General features: G+C 39.4%; 1 protein-coding gene across 3 annotated transcripts; it reads left to right on the top strand.

Moving 5' to 3' along the window:
- The first annotated feature begins 1,047 nt into the window (after positions 1-1,047).
- Positions 1,048-20,412, top strand: ap2m1 (adaptor related protein complex 2 subunit mu 1). Of its 3 annotated transcripts, none has more exons than NM_203644.1 (12): positions 1,101-1,137; positions 5,433-5,555; positions 9,604-9,869; positions 10,455-10,537; positions 11,553-11,558; positions 12,346-12,481; positions 15,509-15,650; positions 17,180-17,299; positions 17,406-17,541; positions 17,714-17,811; positions 18,573-18,684; positions 19,379-20,412. In NM_203644.1, exons 2-12 carry the CDS (start codon positions 5,482-5,484, stop codon positions 19,511-19,513), a joined length of 1,308 nt encoding a protein of 435 aa, NP_988975.1. In that variant the 5' UTR covers positions 1,101-1,137; positions 5,433-5,481; the 3' UTR covers positions 19,514-20,412. The 3 variants fall into 3 exon arrangements, with proteins under 3 accessions (XP_031757459.1, NP_988975.1, XP_031757458.1); XM_031901598.1 differs by having other exon boundaries at positions 1,117-1,248; XM_031901599.1 differs by lacking the exon at positions 11,553-11,558 and having other exon boundaries at positions 1,048-1,137.
- Positions 20,413-22,402: the final 1,990 nt, after the last annotated feature.

The following is a 22,402-nucleotide window of genomic DNA, read 5'->3' as shown; positions in this document are numbered from 1 at the left end:
AAGACTATCTCTTGGAGCACTCACCCAGCACCTGATCTGGGAACTAGCACTTATATTGTAATGTCACCCACTGTGACCTACAGCACTTATATTTGCCTGTTTGTGTCTGTTAGTTACCACTCCCATTTAGATTGTAAGCTTTACGGGCCAGGGACTTCTATCCTCTTGTCTCTTTGATTCTTGTATTTATCTATTATTATCGTAATAACCCTGTTTGTATTAATCTATTCTACTTTACAGAGCTGCGTACATAAGTAGCGCTTTATAAATAAAGATATACATATATACATACAAAAAATACTGGCGTTCCTATAGTTTTATGCTTTTCCCCTATTAATAACACTGACATCAAGCATCATTTTACCGGCCAGTCCTGTAATATACCAGCCAGGTGGCAACCCCATTTTTACCCCTGGTAGTTATGTTACTGCTGTTCTGTATCCAGCCAGGCGTGTAGGCTGAAAGTACTGATACGTCTTTTCTACTAGTTTGATCCAGTCATGATAGTCGCTTCCTCATGTGCCAATGCCCCATACACCGGCAGATATGGGGCACTGGATTGGCAGATTTAATTTTTGATCAATTAACTGACCATACCCACGGTATAACAAATAGCCCTTGCGGACGTAGCACCAACATCTTCGTACCAAAAATGTAACAATTTTAGTGTTATCTTGTCAGGCCGCAAAAAATGCCTGCTTACATTGTACGCCTTACGTGACATTTTAAGATTATTTAACGCACCAAGCCAGCTGAGCAACAACCATTCTACTGAAAAATATAAAACCTAAACAACGACAGTACTTTTAATTGACACCGTAATTGGAAATGCATACAACCACACTGTAACATTCTGCAAAGTAACAACAAGGCTAACACAAATACACTGCTTTCTAGTTCCCACATAGGCCAGGCCAGATCACATGATTAGCCGTTTACCGCCCGCTGTCAGACGAAAGTCCAGGAAAGCGATCCTTCGGACGCGCCCTATAGTTTGCGCATGCGCCGCAGCTTCCTGCAAGACTTGGTAATCTCCCTGAATGGCTGCGCGCTGACGTAAGTACTGCGGAAAGAAGGGGGTGGGAGAAGTAGTTCGCCATCTTGGGCTCTGTGCTGAGGAGCCGCGAGAGAGTGAAGGTAACCGGGGATCTTACTATAGACTGACAAGAAGCTTAGTAGTGCCACTCCGACCATTTGTCAGGGTGGTTTTTGTATTTTTGCCTTGTGTGTGGGAGCACACGAGAAAACGTATGTACCTGAGAAAATGTCTTAGTGATCATGTTTTTCTCTTATCCCGGTTCTCGGTGTATTCCTATCATTCTGTTTCTGCTCAGTATGTCAGTGTTGTACGATTCTGCTGCGTTATGTCTATTAATGTAGTATAGCGTTCTTACCAAATGCATCATTGCATTGTGTCATTTTGTAGAGCCGCTTCTCTTCCGCCATAAATCGTGCTGATAATCATGTCGCTGTTATTGCTGTACAGTCTTTCATTGTATGTTAGAGACCCTTCTATTGTGATCTTTATTCTTTCATTTACAAGGGGCCCCTTGGGATGGGGTAGCCTCACTGAAAAAAAAATGTTAAAAAAGGTCTTAATTTTATCCATTGCTTGTGTCCACAGCAGAAAACACAAGTTAGTATATGATAGTGTTTCAGTGGCCTTGCTTGTAATCATTAAAACAGGTTTGGCGTTATTCATCATACAAAATGATTTTAAGCATAGTATTGGGTGTTTCCAATAGTGCCATCATTTGTCCTGATTTGTATGGGTATCTCTGTTTTATATACACTATAACAATCATTTTCAGTATGTCACTTCTTCCAGATCTGTATGCCAGGAGGATCTTCAGTGTTGAACAAATATAATTTGCTTGTGGATTATATTATATTAGGATTGTCCAACCCTAATGGCCTCTGTTGCCTGCAATTCTCAGAATTCCATAAGCAGACTCATCTTTAACACTGTTCCTGACTTCTGCACCAGCTGAAATGGTACATTTTTTGTGCACCAGCTGCTTCACAATGGCATTTTAAATTAGCTAGTTGGAGCCGGGGTAATTAATCATAATTCTTGCTTAGGCGTGGGCAGATCTGGAGTCTCAAGATCAAGTGATGAGAGCAGATTCTGCAGTATATTGCTACCAGATGTATTTTTGTACTTCTCTGTGTATGCTCCATTTTGAAAGTACTGTTCTGTTTCTGTGTGCTACTAGGTGTACAACTACACCGTTTCCCAACAGTGCACAGCAATTCTGTACTCTAAAGCTTGCCTTTCTCATACCAGTGCTGCCCATATGTAATGGTGGACCACAGAGTCTGACTGATAAGCAGCTCTCTGCCCGAAAGATAGTAACAAAAGAAAGGTGGCCATGCAGTATATGGCTTCTTGTACCATACATGTCTATTCGGGCCGCAGCCAATCTGTTGGATACCTACAAGTATTAGCAAGTTTCTTACCTTAACCCAAGTGTGCCTGCTTATTCATAGCATCATTGTGCTGTCTGTGGCCATGCTGCAATATAATTCTGCTTTCTTATTTTCAATGCATATTGCAACTCCTGCACTGGTACATTATGGGCAGACCTCTACATTGCATGTTTGCATTGCTTTGCTATTGCTGCTATGGTATCCGCTAGATTAGGGCTGTCCAGTTGGAGACCCATGGGCCATATGTGGCCCTCCAAATGACTTTGAAGCCCTAGAGCAGACTGGAACCATAAAAGTTTCCATTGGATGACATAATCATTTTAGTATACTTTGTCCCTCAAACATGTTGTATGAGAATTAATCGGAACACTACATGTAATAAGTTGGACAACACTGATCTAGATTGACTGGGTGTCTGCTTGCATTCTGTGGAGATAATTCTGCTTCCTGTGCACACACCCTGCCTTTATCTTTTTCTCCACTGGACATAAAAGTGCTGGTTGCCAAGTTCAGTTACAGTTCCTGATCTGGTTTTTGCTCTGCTTAGACCTGCTTTAATTAACTGCAAAACACACATATTAAATTGTTTGGCCCCAAGCTCATCCTGTTAGAGCAATTATTGTCATATTAGTTTGAACTGGTTCTGATGTGTGATTGGACTGTGGGAGTTAGACCAGGGTTTGGTCATGGGATCCAACTAGTAGAGAATACTTGTGCTTTTTTTTTTTCTTAATTTCAAATTACCTTTATTTGTAGTTAGGGCACTGTTGCATGATGTAGCTGTTTTTCTGTTTTGATCTATACACTAAATATGAATAAATGTGGTTTTGAAGAGAGTAAAAATGAGTGGAATACTGTCTATTCTTCAGGATCCAGTGGTAAGTGGCCACAGTAGTAGAGTCCTGTGCAGAACCAATTTTTGAGACCCCTGACCTAGACCTGCAACTCACATTTTTACTCGCTTTGACCCACTGACCACCATTAAACAGGAGGTTCTGTTGCTGCAAGCTGAAAGTGACCTCATCAGAAGTGTGTGGGGGTAGAAAAAAATTGTAAAAATGTTTAAAGGAGTAAAATATAGATAATAAAGTTAAAATAATATTTACTTTGATAATATGTAGTTTGGCTAATAAAAAACATAAATCTGGTTGCCATGGGTGGTTACTCAGTAGAGTGTATGAATGGTTTGTGCTGACCTTGGCAATGTCAAATGATTTTGCATACTCTTAAAGGTGTATATTTTCACCTTGTCTGCATGAGTTTCCATCATTCCTAAAATGTCAGGTTAACAAAATTGTACATAGTGCAAAATGTTTTGCAAGTTAGGGAGTTTTAGACTATTGGCTGCACTGGGTCAGGAAATAGTGTGAAGCAATAATGTCAGTAAAGTGCTATGTAAATGCTCCAACACTGTATATAAAGAGTAATAACACATAGCCAATGATCTTCCTAGCACTAAAGATTGTTTTTTAAAAGTGTAAAGTTTCTGCAATGTCAAGTCGGGTTTTTTTATTTTTGCTAAAATGGGTTAATTTTAGGCAATCTTATTAATTATAGTGATCCATGTCGATTAAAAATGGATGTATTACTGTTCCTTAAACATTTAATCCTGTTTGGTGACATCTTTAAAAAAAAAAAAATAGAAGTGCAAAAAGTTTGCATATGTAGAATAAGTTTATTGCTTCATTTCAATACCCACCAACATCCCTGCTGTGCTTTAATCTGAGCTCAAGCTCTGCTCCTTTCAGTTAGCAGCATCTGGAATCACTTAATTTTGGTTTAACCCCATCTGGCTATAACAGTTATTTGCTTAAATTTAACTATTTCCTCTTTGATTTAAAGTTTATTACCATGTGAATTTGGGTGCAAGACTAGAACCTAAAATCTGGCACATTTGCAAGTTACTGATGTCAGCGGTTGCTGATATTTCAGGTAAAGCCTGTATAAGGCAACTATGGGGTCTGGGTGCTATGGTTGCTGATGTCTAACAACCACCTTTTTATGTGTATAATTCTGTACTGTGCCTCCCTAAATTATACTGTTTTTTGCCTGTGGTATCTATTTAATTTATACTTAGTAAAAAATATTAGTACATAAAGTATATTTTGTACAAGATAAACCCTAAAAATGTTTCTACAGTGCCGGAAAAGTCTCCATGGTGATTGACATCCTTTCTGTTATTTCCTGTAGGGAAGATGTCAGCAAATTCCAGTGGTTTCTCCATCAATCAAACTCTTCCTTCCTCACACAATGTTATGTACATGAATAATGCTGACTTGGTTCTTTTGACCTCTGAAGCACTTCCTACTTATGGTTTTGACTGCATGAGGTTTAACACAGTTGTTTGTGATACTGGCTAAAGTTGGTTTCTAAATGTTGTAGTGCCTTTCCAAGGATCTGATAATCAAAGGTGGCAGGTTGTTTTTTCAAAGTGTCAGACCTACATTTTCTTGAAAATAGAGGCCCAGCTACCTTCAGAACAGTGCGGTTGCTGTTCACCCCTTTGTGGAAGAAAAAACAGAAACATTACTTTTGGTGGCTGTTGTAGCTTTAAGGATACAGCACTTTTGGGGAAAGAGTAATTGCCGTCCTTAGGATCAGGTCCTGGGAGTGTCAACACTACATTATCTGAAATGCGATTTTGCTGTGTCAGTAGTGCGCTATAGATTTAAATGCAGGCAAGCTGCGTATTTGACTCCTTTTAATATTGGAGTGCAAGATCTCTGGAAGTTTTTTGCTTGTTTTGACAGCTGCAGGGTGCAGTGCAATGCCTGGAAACTAAAGGTCATAGAAATTACTAAGTGGAATTCTGGATTGTTTCATAACTTTGCTTTGAACTTAAGATTTAAATACAACTGGACTTTGCTTTAGGCCAGTGTGTTCCAACTATTTTGATGTAGAGGGACAATTATTTTTTATGTCTGAGTTCTTTTTGGGTGATTAAATCCTTTAAAACAAAGTTTTCACTTGTATTTGAAAATATGCATCTTTCTGTGTTCTAGATCTATGTTTCTAAGCATCATGGGAAGAGAAAACTAAGAAGAATTCACCATGATTGGGGGACTGTTCATATATAATCATAAGGGCGAGGTCCTTATCTCCCGGGTGTACAGAGATGACATTGGGTAAGTACTCTGATATGCTATAGATTACTTGAGCACATTTTTAAATTGGCTATCTTTGTATATTCCACTTTGGTTATCTTCTTAAAAAGAATATATTAATTTCTGTTATATGCACCAAAGAAAGCAAAAACATGATACTTAAGCAAAGTATTGGGGGGATTGTAATGGACCTCCCTCTCTTTTTTGGGGCTTAATGAGAACTATAAGATAACACACTTTCCGAAAGAGTGTGGTAGCATAATTATGCAACTACTTAATCCATTTTACCTGTATTGTTAATCAGAGCTGTCCAACTTGAGACCTGTGGGCCCACTGTGGCTCTTTAGTGGGGTTTTATGGCCCCCAGTTTCTTCAGAGGCTCTGTAGATATCATTGTATGACGTCATTTTAATTTTAACATGCTACATGAGTAATAAGCGAATGCCACAATTTGCTCGTTATGCACGTGTGTGACATAAGCTTGGGAGGCACATTGTTCCTGTGTCAGGTGCGTGTGCATAATGAGAGAGACTGGAGACATGCTCATTATGTGCATCGGGAGCTGCCTACTGGTGCAGGCAACCTAGCAATCTATTAGCCTGCTCCTCTAGTGAGTGAAATAATTTGGGGGTGGCACATGGCCTTTACACGCCATAGAAACCACTGGAGAGCGATTTGGTCCTAGTGCCCTCAGTTGGGCATCCCAAATTTAAGAGAAGTGATAATAAAATGTGCAAATATTTGGCAAACGGATTTTTCTAGAATTCGTTTGCCAGCCAGGGCTATTTTAGCAAAAAGTCTTTGCAGGATAAAAGCTTTGGTATGGTATTTTATAATACAGCCAAGTATTAAAAAATAATACCTTGAATAATCAACCCACTACCAACAGAAGATTGAACAGTGTTGTGTGTTCTATTTGCAAACTCATAGGGCTTTTTCTTCTGACTTTCTCACTGACCACTTTTCCTGTTTAACTAAGTAAATTCACACTTGGCTAAGGTCAGTACACCACCTGCCCTTCCTGTTATTTGGCTGCTGACTATGCTGTCACCATTGGGCTTCTGCAGATACCATTAAAATAGTTATGAATGGAAATCAGCACAAGTTTGGTTGCTTGTCTATGTTTGTCTATCCTCCTGGAGCAAGGGTATCTAGTATTGTGTCAGATGGGCTTATTTAGAAGCACTATTAGATTTTTCAACAGAGCAGTAATCTAGCGATATAGCGATTTTTAGACTAGGTTATAGTAATGATCCCGGTATTGTTGCAGGATAGGAAGACCACATGGATACTTTTTTAGTTGATAATACAGGAATCTCTTGTCTGGAAACCCATAATCCAGAAAGTTCCACATTACAGGAAAGCCATGTCCCATAGAATCAATTCTAAGTAAATAATTTTCTCTGTAATAATAAAACAGCAGCTTGTACTTCATGGGAACTGATCTGCTTTAATCCATATTAGAAGCAAAACAATCCTATTAGGTTTATTTCATGTTTAAATGATTTTTAGCAGACTAAAGGTATAGAGATCCAAATTACAGAAAGATCCTGTATCTGGAAAACCCAAAGTCTCGAGCATTCTGGATAACGCATCCTGTCTCTACACATTTTTTTGATGGTGGAGTGACTAAAGAGTGCTGAATCAGAGTGTTAATGAGCAATCAGTAGTAATGTAAAAGGTGTGTGCAGCGATTAGGTTTATACTGGGCAAAAAATTACATTTTCTTCCCTATAAGTTTGCATTAATTTAAGAGACGACAATTCAGATATCTGGATCTGAATACCAAGGGTTACTGAAGGGGTGGATCTGGTAATGATTCACCTACAAGTGATGTTGAAAGGCAAATCAATAGATGAGGCTGAACAACAGAGGCAAGGCATTTCTTAGTGTTAAAGACATAAAAAGATCTCTCAAAGTAGGTAACAATGATTTAGCTTGCTTACATATAACAGTGTTTCTTTATGGTGTATTTTTTGAAATTAGTTACTGGTGAAATGTAGTACGTTTGTGTTGCATAATATTAACCTATATCAACTAGTTAAACAAAAATTCAAGCAATCTGTTAGTAATGTATGTGCTTCAGTGTTTATTGCCTATTTTATGGGAGAATCCCAAGAGCTGCTGGTCAAAAGAGTCTAAAAACATCAAATTTTTTTTAATCGTTTTGATAACAATTAATTTGGGCAGGACGCTTAGTTATGCAAATGCTGAAACACTTAATTTGCTAGTGTGACCAAAGCATGTATAACGTTTATTACTTTGATTTCTACATTTAATTGCAGCAAAAAAATAAATAATGCACATTTTATTTAGGAGACCTTCTTTAAATATACTTAAAGTGATTCTGTCACTGGAAAATGTTTTTTTTTTTTTTCTTTTTTCAAGATGTGTCTTCTAATTGACCTTCAGCAGTATTGTGTATTGAAATTTATTTTCAAAAGAACATTAATTTTGAAATTAGCACAATGCACTGAGAAATACATTTGTTGGTTCAAGAATAAATCACCATTCCAAAAACTTTGGCTTCTCCATGATGGCAATAATATGTAGAGAGAATGAGACAATAGTAGTAATTTGCATTAATACAAGCTACAGTCTGTAAAACACAACAGATAGCACCCATCAGAGACACATAGAGAAAGGAATGTTTGCAGGTGGTAGGGTTTTGGCTATGGCAATTTGACACAAGTAAAACATCTGCTAGGATTCCCAAGGGTCACTCACTTGCACTTATGACTGCTAGTAGAGGGTGTTTGTCTACTGTGTTGTGCTTCTTATTTGAGCAAATGAGAGAGGATATGGGACAGGACAGGGCTTGTGCTTTAATTGTGTCCCTGACATGTAAATGGCAAATGTAGTCAGTGATTGCTGAGAGCAATTTCTTTAGAATGCAGCCTACTGATGCATTTTTTCTATCCTGCTGTGGCTTCTCTTTTCCTCACTGGGCTCTTCTGATGTGCTATGTTATTGTTTTAGTGTTTTATTTCTAACCCTTTCTTTCATTGCTGTCACTGTCCTTTTCCTTGCTGGTGCCATCTCTTTCCATCTCATCTTCTCATTGGCTGCTGTAGCAATAGGTAAGATCACGGTTGCACATAGATTTGTAGAGGCTGCCGTATGCTTGTGCCAGTTCTACTTTTATATCTTGAGATTCTGTTTTCAATTGGTGACAACCATTCTCTACCCATATAAATTATTTTATTTGTATATATTGGCCTTAGAAAGCTATAAACTTTAGTGTAAACATCTCTTAGGCTGATGTCACATGGGGCTGATTCTCAGCCTGCTGAAAAACGCAGGCCGAGAATCAGCCCCTCCACTAGCATCAGCCTCCTACCTTGCCTGCGCTAGGAACCATTTTGTCAGCCCAGGTGCAGGCACACACAGAGATATCGGCAAAGTAATGTGAGAGTTTGTAGTTCTTTGCCGATATCCACCACGTTTGCCTGCACCCAGGCTCACGGAAAGGTTTCAGGTGCAGGCAAGGTAAAGAGACTGATGCCAACGGAGGGGCTGATTCCCGGCCTTAACTGCTAAAGTGTCCACTAACCTCCTATAGAACCAAAAACAATATTACTAAAGGTTTTACTGGTGCTTACTCCAGCTGCAGCAAGTTCTGCAGCTGCCCATTTTTTCAGGTTGTCAGATTTTTCTTGTTTTTGTTTTCACCATTTTGCACTTTGATAAAGAGCATCTTGCTGTTCATAGTTTGCAGCACTGCAGAGTTCTCTGGCAGAAAAGGGTTCTTGCTGTTTAGCAATTATTACAATACAACATACATTTTGTAATAGGTGACCTTAAAATTTTGCCCCTTTTAAAGTTTTGGATCTTAATTCAGTTACATATACATGAATCTTTAGAATTTGTGTATTTCTACAAATATGACTCTTATGTTTTAAAAATAACACATGCACAATACTTATTCCCTGAATCATGACAGAAAATAAACCTGCTTTCTCACAGTTAACCTTTTTTTGACCAGAAGAGCTGTTAATGCGGTGTGCAGTTTGCCAATAATAAAAAAAAAAAAATCCCATATGTTAATTTTATATTCTTTTATTTGCAGGCGGAATGCTGTGGATGCTTTCCGTGTTAATGTCATCCATGCCCGGCAGCAGGTGCGCTCGCCAGTCACTAACATTGCCCGCACAAGCTTCTTTCACGTAAAACGGTCAAACATCTGGCTAGCTGCAGTCACCAAACAAAATGTTAATGCTGCCATGGTGTTTGAGTTTCTCTACAAAATGTGTGACGTGATGACTGCATACTTTGGAAAGATCAGCGAGGAGAACATAAAGAACAACTTTGTGCTGATCTACGAGCTGCTAGATGGTAAGAGAATAAAGGCAACTGTTTAATAAAAAAAAAGCGAAAGTACTCTTTGCCCTTTGAAGGAGGAGGTATCAGCAGTTTACCCATTCATGTCAGTTGTATGTATGATAAAAATGATGATTTTAAAAATAGCATTTAATAGGTGTGGAAGCTTTTGGAAGGCTTCATTGATCCTAAAACAGCCATTGCTTTATTAAATTTTCATCTGTGCTACCTCTTACAGATATTTTAGTTTCATAAGTTTTAGGGTAAGTAATATCCCCTGAAAGAAATCCATATTTAATTAAAATTCTAAGATAAGGCAGCTGTTCTGCTTCCCAGTGTGTCTTTTGCTTTAAAATTTACAGTACCTTACATTATGGCCTTTCAGCTCTGTATTTTGTGGCCTTGTCTGGATAAGAGCAATTGTCCTACAGGACCATTTTCTTGATGTAAAAACCTTATTTACAGTTACTGCTTGACAGCTTGTCTTTATTCCTATTTACTGGCACAGGCGAATACTTGAAGCAGAGCAAGCAGAACACACAGCTCTTTCCTTTTGTCCAAATAAACGTCATATCTCATGTAGTCTTAAATGTTTTACAGAAATCCTGGATTTTGGTTACCCTCAGAATTCTGAAACAGGAGCACTGAAGACTTTCATCACCCAACAAGGGATTAAAAGTCAGGTAAGAGTGGACATAGTTCTGTCTCTGCTTGTCTTTATACGGCTGCCTTTGTTTTTCTTTTGGTCTTGATGTATTTAAAATATGAACAACGAAATCAAATCGTCTATTTCAAGGTGTCATATCCTTCTAAAAACACATAACATTACATGGAGAGCAAAAAATTAAGGCCTTATGCCTCTTATAGCCCCAGGCTACTTTTTTAAGGAGAATTTCTGAGGGAGTAGCCTGGGGCTACTATAGGCGTAAGACCAGTAATCAACCCTATTCCTTTTTTTTTTTTTTTTTTTCCTCATGTAATGTGCTGTGTTTCTAAGGAGGATTAATAAAGGCATTTTTTTAAACTGTAGTTCTTTGATACACCATGATTTTTTTTGTGTGGCAATTTTACTAAATTTGTGGCCTCACAGTGTAAAGCTGGCCATACACGGGCAGATCCGCTCGCTTGGCGATGTTGCCAAGCGAGCGGATCTTCACCCGATATCCCCACCTACGGCCAGATATCGGTCGGCCAGGCCCCTCGTTTTTGCCCCTACACGGGCCGATAAGCTGCCGAGTCGGACCAAGGGACCGATATCGGCAGCTTCTATCGGCCCGTGTATGGGGGGGCCTTAAGAAACATTTCTCTGATGTTTCCGGGTGGGGGGGGGCACAGAAGACCTATGGGGTTAAGCTCCATAGGTGTACTGTGCCCCCCTGTCGACTAGAGAGAAATGGATTTAACGGTTAGTGCATAAATCCTTTTTTTTTTAAAGTTATCTAGGGGACTATTATACTGCTTAATTTGTGTTGCTTTGCTATGTAAATGGTGCTACTTCTTGCATATTCTGTTTTTGAAATGTCTCCGCTAGTTTTACTTTGGGACTAACTGTGCCTTCCAGCCTTAGTATTTCCCATAAACTCCTAACAGGTCTTTTTCTTGTTTTTGTTCCTGTCTCACCTGATGTGCTTAACTACTTCCCTTGCGTATGCATCATGTTGCTTCCTCACTTTTCTGCGTGTGGCTGGACCTCTGTAGCATCAGGTAGGCAAAGTTGTCATGGAGTGCATTTACAAGTTCAAATGCTAGATTTTTTTTTATAACCCTCCTCCTTGTTATGTTTTGTTCTTAAAGGGGTTGTCCATGTTTTTGCAAAGTTGTACCAGAGTTGGAATTATCTTTTTAATTCCACAACACTTTTTAAAAATTAGGAGCAGCAGCAGGGAGAGACAGGAAGCAGTACAGAGCAGCACCAAGTGTTACTGCAAGTGTCTGCGCTTCCTCATTAATTAGCATATTGCTAATTGTAGCATTTGATAGGCAATTCTTTTAATCACTTACGAAGCGTAAATCATACACTTTTGTTAAATGATTGTACTGGTAAAAGTGCTTTCTTTACAAAGGGAAAATATAATCCCCGTCTTGACATGAGGTTTTTCAGCTGGATTTATGTATAAAAGGTGGGACAAACACTGAACTTCCAGAAATAAATATAAATGTACACAAACAAACGTACTTTATTTTACATATAAAAAAAAGTGCTCATATAAATAATTTCCCAACCTCCCTTATACACACAGTGTAATGCAACCCACCCTTGCCTTATTCCATTGTGAAGTTTTGGATGCTGGGAACTAGTCCCTCTGCTTTGCAGAGAATCTGAGCATCACCCACTAAGCAAATAACATCACTCTACAGTGGCTTGCATTATGTCTTAGCTTGGGCTGAGGGCTACTAATATATATTGAATTTGTTCTCTACTGCCTGCTGAAATTTTAGACTATATATCTTCTCTCTGTGTTTTTTTTTTTTTTTTTTTTTTTTTTCTTAGACCAAGGAGGAGCAGTCTCAGATTACTAGCCAGGTTACTGGCCAAATTGGGTGGAGACGTGAAGGCATTAAGTATCGTCGAAATGAGCTGTTCTTAGATGTGTTAGAGAGTGTCAACCTGCTAATGTCACCTCAAGGTGAGTAAAGTGTGGAGGCATCTTTGTCTTGAGATACTTGTGTTTCTATTTGAAAGGTTTTGTTTGAAACCAGCACCCGAACACGGACGTACCACCACTGTAGTATGGTTGGTGTAACATCTTAGGTTTTCTGTACTAAACTATATACATTTAAAGTCTTCCATATTAGTTCATGGTGACTTAAAGGAATACTATACCCCAAGAACGAATACTAAACCAAAAGATAGTTTATATCATGTTAAGTGACCTATTAAAGAATCTCTCCAAACTGGAATATATATATTCGTAAATATTGCCCTTGATCCACCATTAAGTGATGGACTGTGTGCTCCTTTAGAGATCACATGACCAGAAATGAGGCAGCTCTAACTGTAACAAGAAGAAGTGTGGAAGCAAAAGGCAGAACTCTGTCTATTAATTGGCTGATGAGGCCTAGCATGTATGTGTGCTAAGCAATTTAGGAGTACCAACAGCACATATATTTTTATGAAAATTGTTTATTTAGATCAGGGATCCCCAACCTTTTATACCAGTGAGCCACATTCAAATGGAAAAAGTGTTGGGGAGCAACACAAGTATGAAAAAAGTTAATGGGGGTGCAAATAAGAGCTATAATTGGCTATTTGGTAGCCCCTATGTGGACTGGCAGCCTACAGGAGGCTCTGTTTGGCTTTACACTGGGTTTTATGCAACCAAAACTTGCCTTCAAACCAGAAATTCAAAAATAATCACCTACTTTGAGGCCCCTGGGAGCAACATCCAAGGGGTTGGGGAGCAACATGTTGCTCAAAAACCACTGGTTGGGGATCACTGATTTAGATGAATCAGGGTTTACATATGAGCTTTTTTATGCAATATATTTTTATAGAGACCTCCATTTTTTGGAGGTATAATTTTCCTTTAAGAACATTGATTGCAAATAGATATTTCCTCTATAAGCTCATGTTGATATTAAGCTTAGTGATTCTTAAGTTTGCCTGTAGGAGACAATATTTTTGTAAGAAGTGTTAAGTATGACAGGTTCTTATTAAATTGATCCTAAACTGCTGTCATGCTTAACACTTCTTACTAAAATATGGTCTTCCACAGGCAAACTTTTAAGAATCACTAAGCTTAATGTTAACATGCGCTTATAGAGGAAAGAATGACCTTTTTCCTTGTGGGTGGGTTTCCAGATTTATTTAAAAAGTGGGGTTTGTCATAGATGGAATAATATGCACTAACGTGGCCAGAGTCGGACTGCGTACGCTCATGTTCTACGCCAAAAAAACAATAATTATGCACTGGATGGGAGACACCCTCCCCTCCCAAACATTCTGGAGAAGGCTGGTGGATGGAGCTCTCCCCCTTATCAAATTAACCTATGAAACAAGGGGTGCTTATGACAAGTTTGACAAGATCTGGGAAAATTGGTATAATCAAGACAATCTGGACACATAACCTACCCCTTCACACTAAATATGACTGATCCGACAGAACTAAACACACTCACCTATAGTGCTGGGCGGTATACCGGTAAAAACCGATCACCGGTGTTTTTTTTGAAACCGATATGCATTTTCTACATACCCCCATACCGGTGTGCTTGAATACTTCCGGGTGCGCACGTGACGTCAGCGCGCACGTGACGTCAGCGCGCACGTGACGTCAGCGCGCACGTGACGTCAGCGCGCACGTGACGTCAGCGCGCACGTGACGTCAGCGCGCACGTGACGTCAGCGCGCACACTCTACAAAAGCGCCATCGCATTCGAGTCGGATACCAATGTGAGCTGTCGGGGGTGGGGGTGCCTGGCAAGTAATTATATTTTATGTGAAGGGGATGGGGGGGTGTTATTTATGTGAAGGGGATGGGGGGGTTGTGATGGGGTGGGGTGGGGGGTTATATTTATGTGAAGGGGATGGGGGGCTGTTTGGGGTGGGGTGGGGGGGGTGTGCGGATGGGGGGTGTTTGGGGTGGGGGGGTGTGTGCGGATGGGGGGTGTTTGGGGTGGGTTGGGGGGGAGTGTGCGGATGGGGGGGTGTTTGGGGTGGGTTGGGGGGGAGTGTGCGGATGGGGGGGTGTTTGGGGTGGGGTTGGGGGGTGTGTGCGGATGGGGGGGTGTTTGGGGTGGGGTGGGGGGGTGTGTGCGGATGGGGGGGTGTTTGGGGTGGGGGGGGGTGCGTGCGGATGGGGGGTGTTTGGGGTGGGGTGGGGACGTGCGTGCGGATGGGGGGGTGGGGGGGCTGCGTGCGGATGGGGGGGTGTTTGGGGTGGTGGGGGGGTGTTTGGGGTGGTGGGGGGGGTGCGGGTGGCGGGTGTTTGGGGTGGTCACCTAATCATGCATGGGGAAAAAAAAATACCGTCAAATACCGTGATACCGATATAATTTTGAAAAATACCGTGATATAAATTTTTGGTCATACCGCCCAGCACTACTCACCTACACTGTGATAACTACAACGCCTAGTAATAGCACCCTTGACTGTATTGGCCTAAACCTGACTCGACACCATTTCAATCTTAATGTCAATATATTATACACTGTTTTGTATTTTTGTTTTGTGATGTTGTAAAACCAATAAAAAATTTACCTTTAAAAAAGAAAAAAAAGTGGGGTTTGGCTTATTTGCTACTCCTTAAATTTACACTTGGTTAATGTGATTATTGTTGGTTTACATGTAGCTCCATTACAGTGTATACATTTGTGTCAAATATGAACACAAGGTCAAAAAATGTAGCAAAACAATGTATGATGGTATTAGCCATGATAGGAAGATGATCATATTCCACATAAATGTAGTTTTTAAAATCTAATGTCTAAAATGTTATGTGGATGATATTCTGTTATCTGATTCATAATGAAACAGGCAGAAGAAAAATAATTACTTTAAATATACTACTTAGATGTGCAAAAAACCAATAAGCTCTACAAAGATATTTGTTTAAAAGAAAAGTATTAAAGTAAGTAAAGTGCACACTGTACTGTTTCTGTTTAATATGTCAGTAAACTATGACCTCTAATCCTTTCCTCTTCCATGCTTACAGGGCAGGTACTTAGCGCTCATGTGTCTGGGCGTGTGGTGATGAAGAGCTACCTGAGTGGAATGCCAGAGTGCAAGTTTGGAATGAATGACAAAATAGTGATTGAGAAACAAGGCAAAGGAACCGCTGATGAGACTGGCAAAACGTGAGTAGAGTATTAACTGGTTAGAAAGGTGAATGTGGTCAAAGTGTCAGTTCCCATAAACTTAAATTGTAATTCTACCCTTGTCTCTTATGTAGAATGGTAGGGTGCATCTTGGGCTGTCTGTGGTTTGCATGCATAGGCTTTTAGGTATAAATCTGCGTCTGTCATGGAACTGCCTGAACACCTTTGAAATACTGGCATGGAAGCTAATTAACCTTTTATTTTTTTTTTTACAGAACAAGCTATTTTAATAATCTGTCAGCCATGATGTGAAATCTGATAAACTTAATCTATGGCAAAGTTATAGCTAATTCTTTAATGTCACATGATTTTTACTTTGAAAAGTAGTGACAAACATGATATAGTCATCAATTACTTTCCATCTGGGACTGTTTATCTTTATCCCATGCATAAATGTCAGAAAATGTAGCCATCCACAAATGTCTTTTTACTACACCTGGTCATATTGCTTAAGGTGCAAGCATATGGGGTTTTTTTTGGCTTAAAACCCCCCAAATGAATTGATGTACATTTTTGCTGTTTATACTAATTTTTTGTTATTTTCAAATATATGCATCTTTTTACTGCTTATAGCAGGGTTTTGGCCCAATTTAGGGTCAGCAAACCTAGGGTTAATTAAATATGTGAAGTGCAGGTAGGGTCAGTGACACTGAGTTTCAAAGTGAGCTAGCAAGCTGAAAGCCTGTTAGTAGCATTTGAGCCTTAAGCTGGCCATACACATTAAGATTTTTGAAAGATCTTTTCATTGTCATAGGACCAAGCTTATCCTGAAACAAAAAAAAAAACTAATTGCCCATCAACGAACAAAACAATTTCAAGCGAATAATTGGGCAATGAGCAAATTTCATTGTTAACATGATCAATGTTTTGACTCACTAACCTTTACAATAATTTGGCGGATTTGTTTGGTAGCCTGAGTTGAGAAGAACTGAGTATGCTCAGTTGCCAACAGCCACAATTCCTAAGGGAGAGGCTAAGTAAATTACAGGAGGAGAAGGAATCCTAAATGATTAAGGGGATGCTGCAGTCTTACTATTAACTTTTGAACAACAGTAGTGGCAGACATTTAAAGATTTTAATGAGGTTGTTCACTATGTAATTTTTTTTGTGAGGGTTTACATGTCCTTTAAGATAGAAAATAGCAAAAGGGCTCAGGGGACTGCTCTGACAGTTCACATCAGTACATTTTTGGGGTTTAGATCCTTCTTAAGCATTCTAATGATTTGTCTTATTTACTCTATTTTTTTTAAATCAGTTACTAGCCTCGACTCAACCCAGGCAACTCCGGGTTGGTTTGCTCTGGTGAAGTGGAACATGTTGCACATATAGCTAGAATTTGGAGAATCAGTACAGTCAAAATGGCCTTGCTCCCTTAATTGTATTTATTTATTTTGCCCTTAAGCCAAATGGGTTAGATTAGATTTAGTATGTCAAACCTAGGAATTCTTTTGGGTTGGCTGTGCATAGACATATTCAGTATGTAAATCTTACCTGTGCTTCATTTGCAGGGGAAAGCAATCAATTGCCATTGATGACTGTACATTCCACCAGTGTGTCCGGCTTAGCAAATTTGACTCTGAGCGCAGCATCAGCTTTATACCTCCAGATGGAGAATTTGAGCTTATGAGGTTAGTTCTTATAATTGATATCCAAAAGTTTTTAAATTGAATTTTATTTTTTTGGGGAGTAGAGTGTCATTGCTTTAGTATACAAACGGTGAATTTACTTTTTCAGATATCGAACCACAAAAGACATCATCCTACCATTCCGTGTCATTCCTCTTGTTCGTGAAGTGGGGCGCACAAAGCTTGAGGTCAAGGTGGTCATCAAATCTAATTTTAAACCTTCACTTTTGGCTCAGAAGATTGAGGTGAGCAGTCCTTACTTGTAACCATTTTGTCACTTATATCCTGGTTCCAATTCGCTAATACATTTAATAGTCTGCAGTTTTCTCTTCATTGTGTCTTGTTCCTTTTCTCTTTGGATAGTTGGACAAGACATTGATAAATGACTGAAAAATAATGTGGTTATTAATTTTGTAGGTGAGGATTCCAACCCCACTCAACACCAGTGGAGTACAGGTCATCTGTATGAAAGGAAAAGCAAAGTATAAGGCCAGTGAGAATGCCATTGTGTGGAAGTAAGAACCTCTTATATCTTTCAATTACAGACCAGGTTTTGGGATGTCCGCATGTGGGATGATGTAAAGCAGGTCCTCATAAATGTTTTATGCCATTCTTTTATTTTATATAGTATTTTAGACAGTTTCAGTTCTAGAGCTGTGCATTCTAGGGTGGGGAAAGCACATCATCAATCCCTTTATTTTTAGAGCTATGTCCTTATGTTCATCTTGATTCAAGTTTTGGGATAGCACACCACCCCGTTACTATTTCTCCACTTTAAGTGAAGGTGCAAATGTGCTTTTTTGATTTATTTGCAGTTGCAGTGTGCACTGTAAAATCAAATGTTTAGCAGCACTGGCCCTTGAAGCACAACACTGACTAGGTGCAATACTAAGCAAAGCTAAAATACAAATGGTCCTAAAGTGATAAAGTATCTAGTTTCATCCTTTTCCAAACGAGGAGATATTTGATGATTTGACTTTGGGACCATGGGCCATATCCATGGCCCAGTGCAGTTCTAAGTTTCTGTTTTTTTTTTTGTTTGTTTGTTTGTTTTTCCAGCCCATTTTATATGTGAACTAGTGCCAGTGCTGGTCAGGAAGGCCATTGTTTTAGGCTCATATTTTTTGTTTGCAGCAAAAGAAGAGAAATTAATTTCTGTCAAAATGTATCCTCTAAAATGACATTAAAGCCCAGATTATGTCCAAACTTAAATGTTGTACTTTGATGGGGAAAGCCCCATAGAAATACATTTATTGGTTTAACACTTACTTTGCAGAATAAAGCGCATGGCTGGTATGAAGGAATCTCAGATAAGTGCAGAGATTGAGCTGCTTCCTACTAATGATAAGAAGAAATGGGCTCGGCCTCCAATATCCATGAACTTTGAGGTGAGCAAAATAAGCTTTTGGTATGGGAGCCACATGTAGGGCAGAAGATTCCCCTTAAAGAATGTAGATCTGGGAATCCATTATCCAAATTACTGGATGGCCATCTTCCATAGAGCACATTTTAAGCAAATAATTTATACTTTATTTCCTTTTTTTCCTTTAAGTAGACAAGTGGGGGTTATGTAGTAAAAGGCACTACGTTTGCCCAGGAGTAGTAGCCCATAGCAACAAATCAACAGGTAGCATTTACTAGTCACCTATTTAAAAGCAAACATCCTTATTGCTTGATATAAATAACTGCTGCTGGGCAAACTGCCTTTTATTACATATGGGGGTTATGGCCTTGTCCCACAGGGAGATTAGTCGCCCGCTGTTAAATCTCAGCTACTGCGGGTGGCTAATCTTCCTGTAATGCCCTCCCACCGCCAGTACAGTGAATTGCCGGTGGGAAGGCATTTTAGTGAGATTAGTTTGCCCAGAAGCAGGCGCTTTGTTTTCCGAAGTTTCCTTCTGACTGTAAGGTGATGGTGATCATAATTATAAAAAGACCCCTTATCCAGAGGACCCCAATGTCCCCCAGGTCCCAAGCATTCTTGATCCCATACTTATATTAGTATTTTGTTTTGGGTAGCTTATGCCCCATAAAGTTTAGCTGACGGTCTATCAAGCAGTTGTTTTTTTTTTTCTATTTTAGGTCCCGTTTGCCCCATCTGGGCTCAAAGTGCGTTACCTGAAGGTGTTTGAACCAAAACTAAACTACAGCGACCATGATGTGATCAAATGGGTGCGATACATTGGCCGCAGTGGGATCTATGAGACACGGTGTTAATACATCACAAAACTCAGAAAGAAGTGGGCCCCGTCTCTTAACTTGCATTTCTTTTTATTGAGAAAAGGAAGTCAACATGCTAACCAAGGGGTCAGAATGGGTAGGATTAAAGGTGTGAGATAGCCCTTCCTTTTTCCCACCTGACCATAATATCCACCTTTGCTCCATTATACTTTTAATAACAATTCTTGCTGTTCCCTTCTTTAGCATTGGAGAGCGTTATCATTTATAAGATGCGCTCTCTATGATATGGAGTATCCTCTGGGCCATAGCTGCTATGTGGTTTCCCAATAACCACCTCCCATCTAGCACAGACCAGGCCGTATCTTATCTCACTCCCATCTGTGAATATTGATGACCGATAGTATTCTTGTATAGTGTAGTGCTTTCCACAATCATCCCAACCTTACTACTCATCATGGAACTGGCAGCCTTCTTGGGTTCAATGTTCCCTAGTATTTCTTTCAAATATATACAATTTTAACACTGTCAAAGGCCAGCAGAGTAGGAACAACTGGGCAGAAGTTTCAGAGCATTGGGTTCAGTATGTGGCATGGGAGGTTTTGCATTGTCTCTTCATGGAATAACTCAAGCACTCTATTATATGTGACCAAATAAGAGGTGAGGGATAAGTTCTACAGGTGCTCATGTTACAGCTGAAGGTTGTGTAAGAAAGTATAAATTGTGCACTTCTGTGTCCTTTAGCTCCTGCAGTAACAGGGAGTGTATGGATTTAACCATATCATAGCCAGTTAATCATTAGTGCTGGCACAGGAATGATTTTGCTATTTGTGGCAGTGTGACTTCCCCCTCACATCTCTGTGCTCCTTGTGTTGTGATTTGCTCTGTTTTTCTTTGTGACGCTCAAACTGTACAAGTAATAAACAGCGTAGAACACATCTGTCTGTCTAGTGGTTATTTCAGCAACATTGGGACATGATTGTGGCTTATTATGGGATTTAAAATCATCGATAAACTGTACTGGTCCACGGTAGTAGATGAACTCCATAATGCAGATTGCCCTTCCCAGGACTCTTAAGGCATGCTTGGCAAATATCTTTGGCAACATAGTTACTAACCAATACTAATGTATGTGGGATCAGTGGTTGAATAAACATCCTATTTCCACCGAACATAATGAGTAGCAGCATAAATGTATTCTAGTATTTCTTTATGTACATTAGGAAGGTACCCAGAAGTGACAAACTTTTTGCTTTCTTAAGTTTTCTATGATGTTGAATGCATGTTTTTTTATTTTTACTGTATATCTTTAATTCTACTGTTTAAAAAAAAACAAAAAACGATCAAATAGGTCTTTAGCCTTCCAGACTCTAATCGTCAAACTTCTTGTCATTAGATCTGCACTCCACATGAACAATGAAACAAAGAATTAGCTGGGGGGAACAGAAAGATGCAATGTTCTTGGAAAATAACTTTATTGTTAGGCCTTATGGCATGCCTTTTTAGGTGTAAAAATGAAGCTTTTTTTGCTAGAAAATTGCATCTTCTACTTCTTTGATTCACATTCAAGAACACTATATGTAGATTAATGGAAAAACCCATATTTCAGCCTCCACTCGCATAAGTAGTGCATTTGCTGAAAAAAATGAGGTTCCCAAGAAAATGTACAATTTGATATTCGCTTATCAGAAAAACATTTTGATGGTGAATATGAAAACTGATTTATAAATGTTAAGTTATATAGTGCTTGTACTATTCATTTATTACTAGTCCCATAACACTTTTTCAACAAAAAAGTGCAGTATCAGGAATATACAGTATATTTTATTCCTAGAAGGTTCAAAGGTGTTTTTAAAGTTAATTAGTGATGCACATTTTGTTTGGGGCCAAAGCTTCCTTCTAACCTAGCATTCCCTTGTTACTGCCTGTAGGGAGGTTGGCAAATTACTTTAAAGAGATTATTTATCATTTTCATCAGTCTCTGCCTCAGTGGAGCTTACAGTTATATAAACATAAAATGTTGAACTTACTATGTTAGTCTAAGGTCCCTATCACATTTACACTAGTTAACTTCATCAAGAGCCAGTTAACCTACCTGGCCAATATAATCTGCCAACAGACCTAGTCGGCATCTTATATGGGGCCCTTCCATGGGCTTACCTGACCGATATCTGGCAGGAAATTGGGGCGAGGAGCACATTGGCTTGTTGATGCATTCCTCACCCTGACTAGCTGCAATCCCGCCAACGTGACCCAGTCGTTTGGCCCTTGCCCACCTCAAGGTGGGCATATTGGTGATACATCTTTCAGTGTATTCCTTAAGCTTGCATTGGGAAGCCAATGAACAACCTGGCTGTAGATTTTGGATTGTGGGAAGAAACAGGAGTGCCTGTGCAAGGTGGCAGTGCTAACCACTGTTCCTCGATATTATTTGGTTGTCCAACAAAGCCTGGCAAAAATAATTCCAAGTAATAAGTAAACTACAGAAGTGACTGTGTATTTTCACAGCGGAAACATTGCATTCCAAAACGCATGATTAACTCCAATTATATTCACATACAACCTATATACTTTGACATTCTATGCCTAACTTCACAACATACTGTATATACTCGAGTATGAGCCTAGTTTTTTAGCACCCAAAATGTGCTGAAAAAGTTACCCTTGGCTTATACTCGAGCCTGGTGCCATAATGGCCCATGCCCACCTTCTTTACCAGGCAGCTTCTTTAATTTTATTTTATTTTTGAACCCCGAAAGTCTGTTTGCCCCTTTAGTTTGCTGTCCCACATTTTTTTTTAATCTTTATGCCTGAACTGTCCCCTTCTCTCTATGCTCTAGCCACAGGCATCCTTCTATAGACTCTGGCTGTAACTTTTTCACCTCCAGTTGCTTCATCTACTATCCTCACCTGTCCCAATCTGCACTA

This window comes from Xenopus tropicalis, chromosome 5, assembly GCF_000004195.4.
Source record: "Xenopus tropicalis strain Nigerian chromosome 5, UCB_Xtro_10.0, whole genome shotgun sequence".
Taxonomy (NCBI): Eukaryota; Metazoa; Chordata; class Amphibia; order Anura; family Pipidae; genus Xenopus; species Xenopus tropicalis.
Note: the sequence above shows the minus strand (reverse complement) of the source record. Positions and strands in the feature narration are given on the sequence as shown.

Bases quoted from the DNA above. Each gene is read 5' to 3' on its own strand.
- ap2m1 (NM_203644.1), top strand. From the start codon at position 5,482: ATGATTGGGGGACTGTTCATATATAATCATAAGGGCGAGGTCCTTATC. The intron at 17,542-17,713 runs GTGAGCAGTCCT...TTAATTTTGTAG, and splicing joins TTTTGGCTCAGAAGATTGAG to GTGAGGATTCCAACCCCACT. The intron at 17,812-18,572 runs GTAAGAACCTCT...CTTACTTTGCAG, and splicing joins GAGAATGCCATTGTGTGGAA to AATAAAGCGCATGGCTGGTA.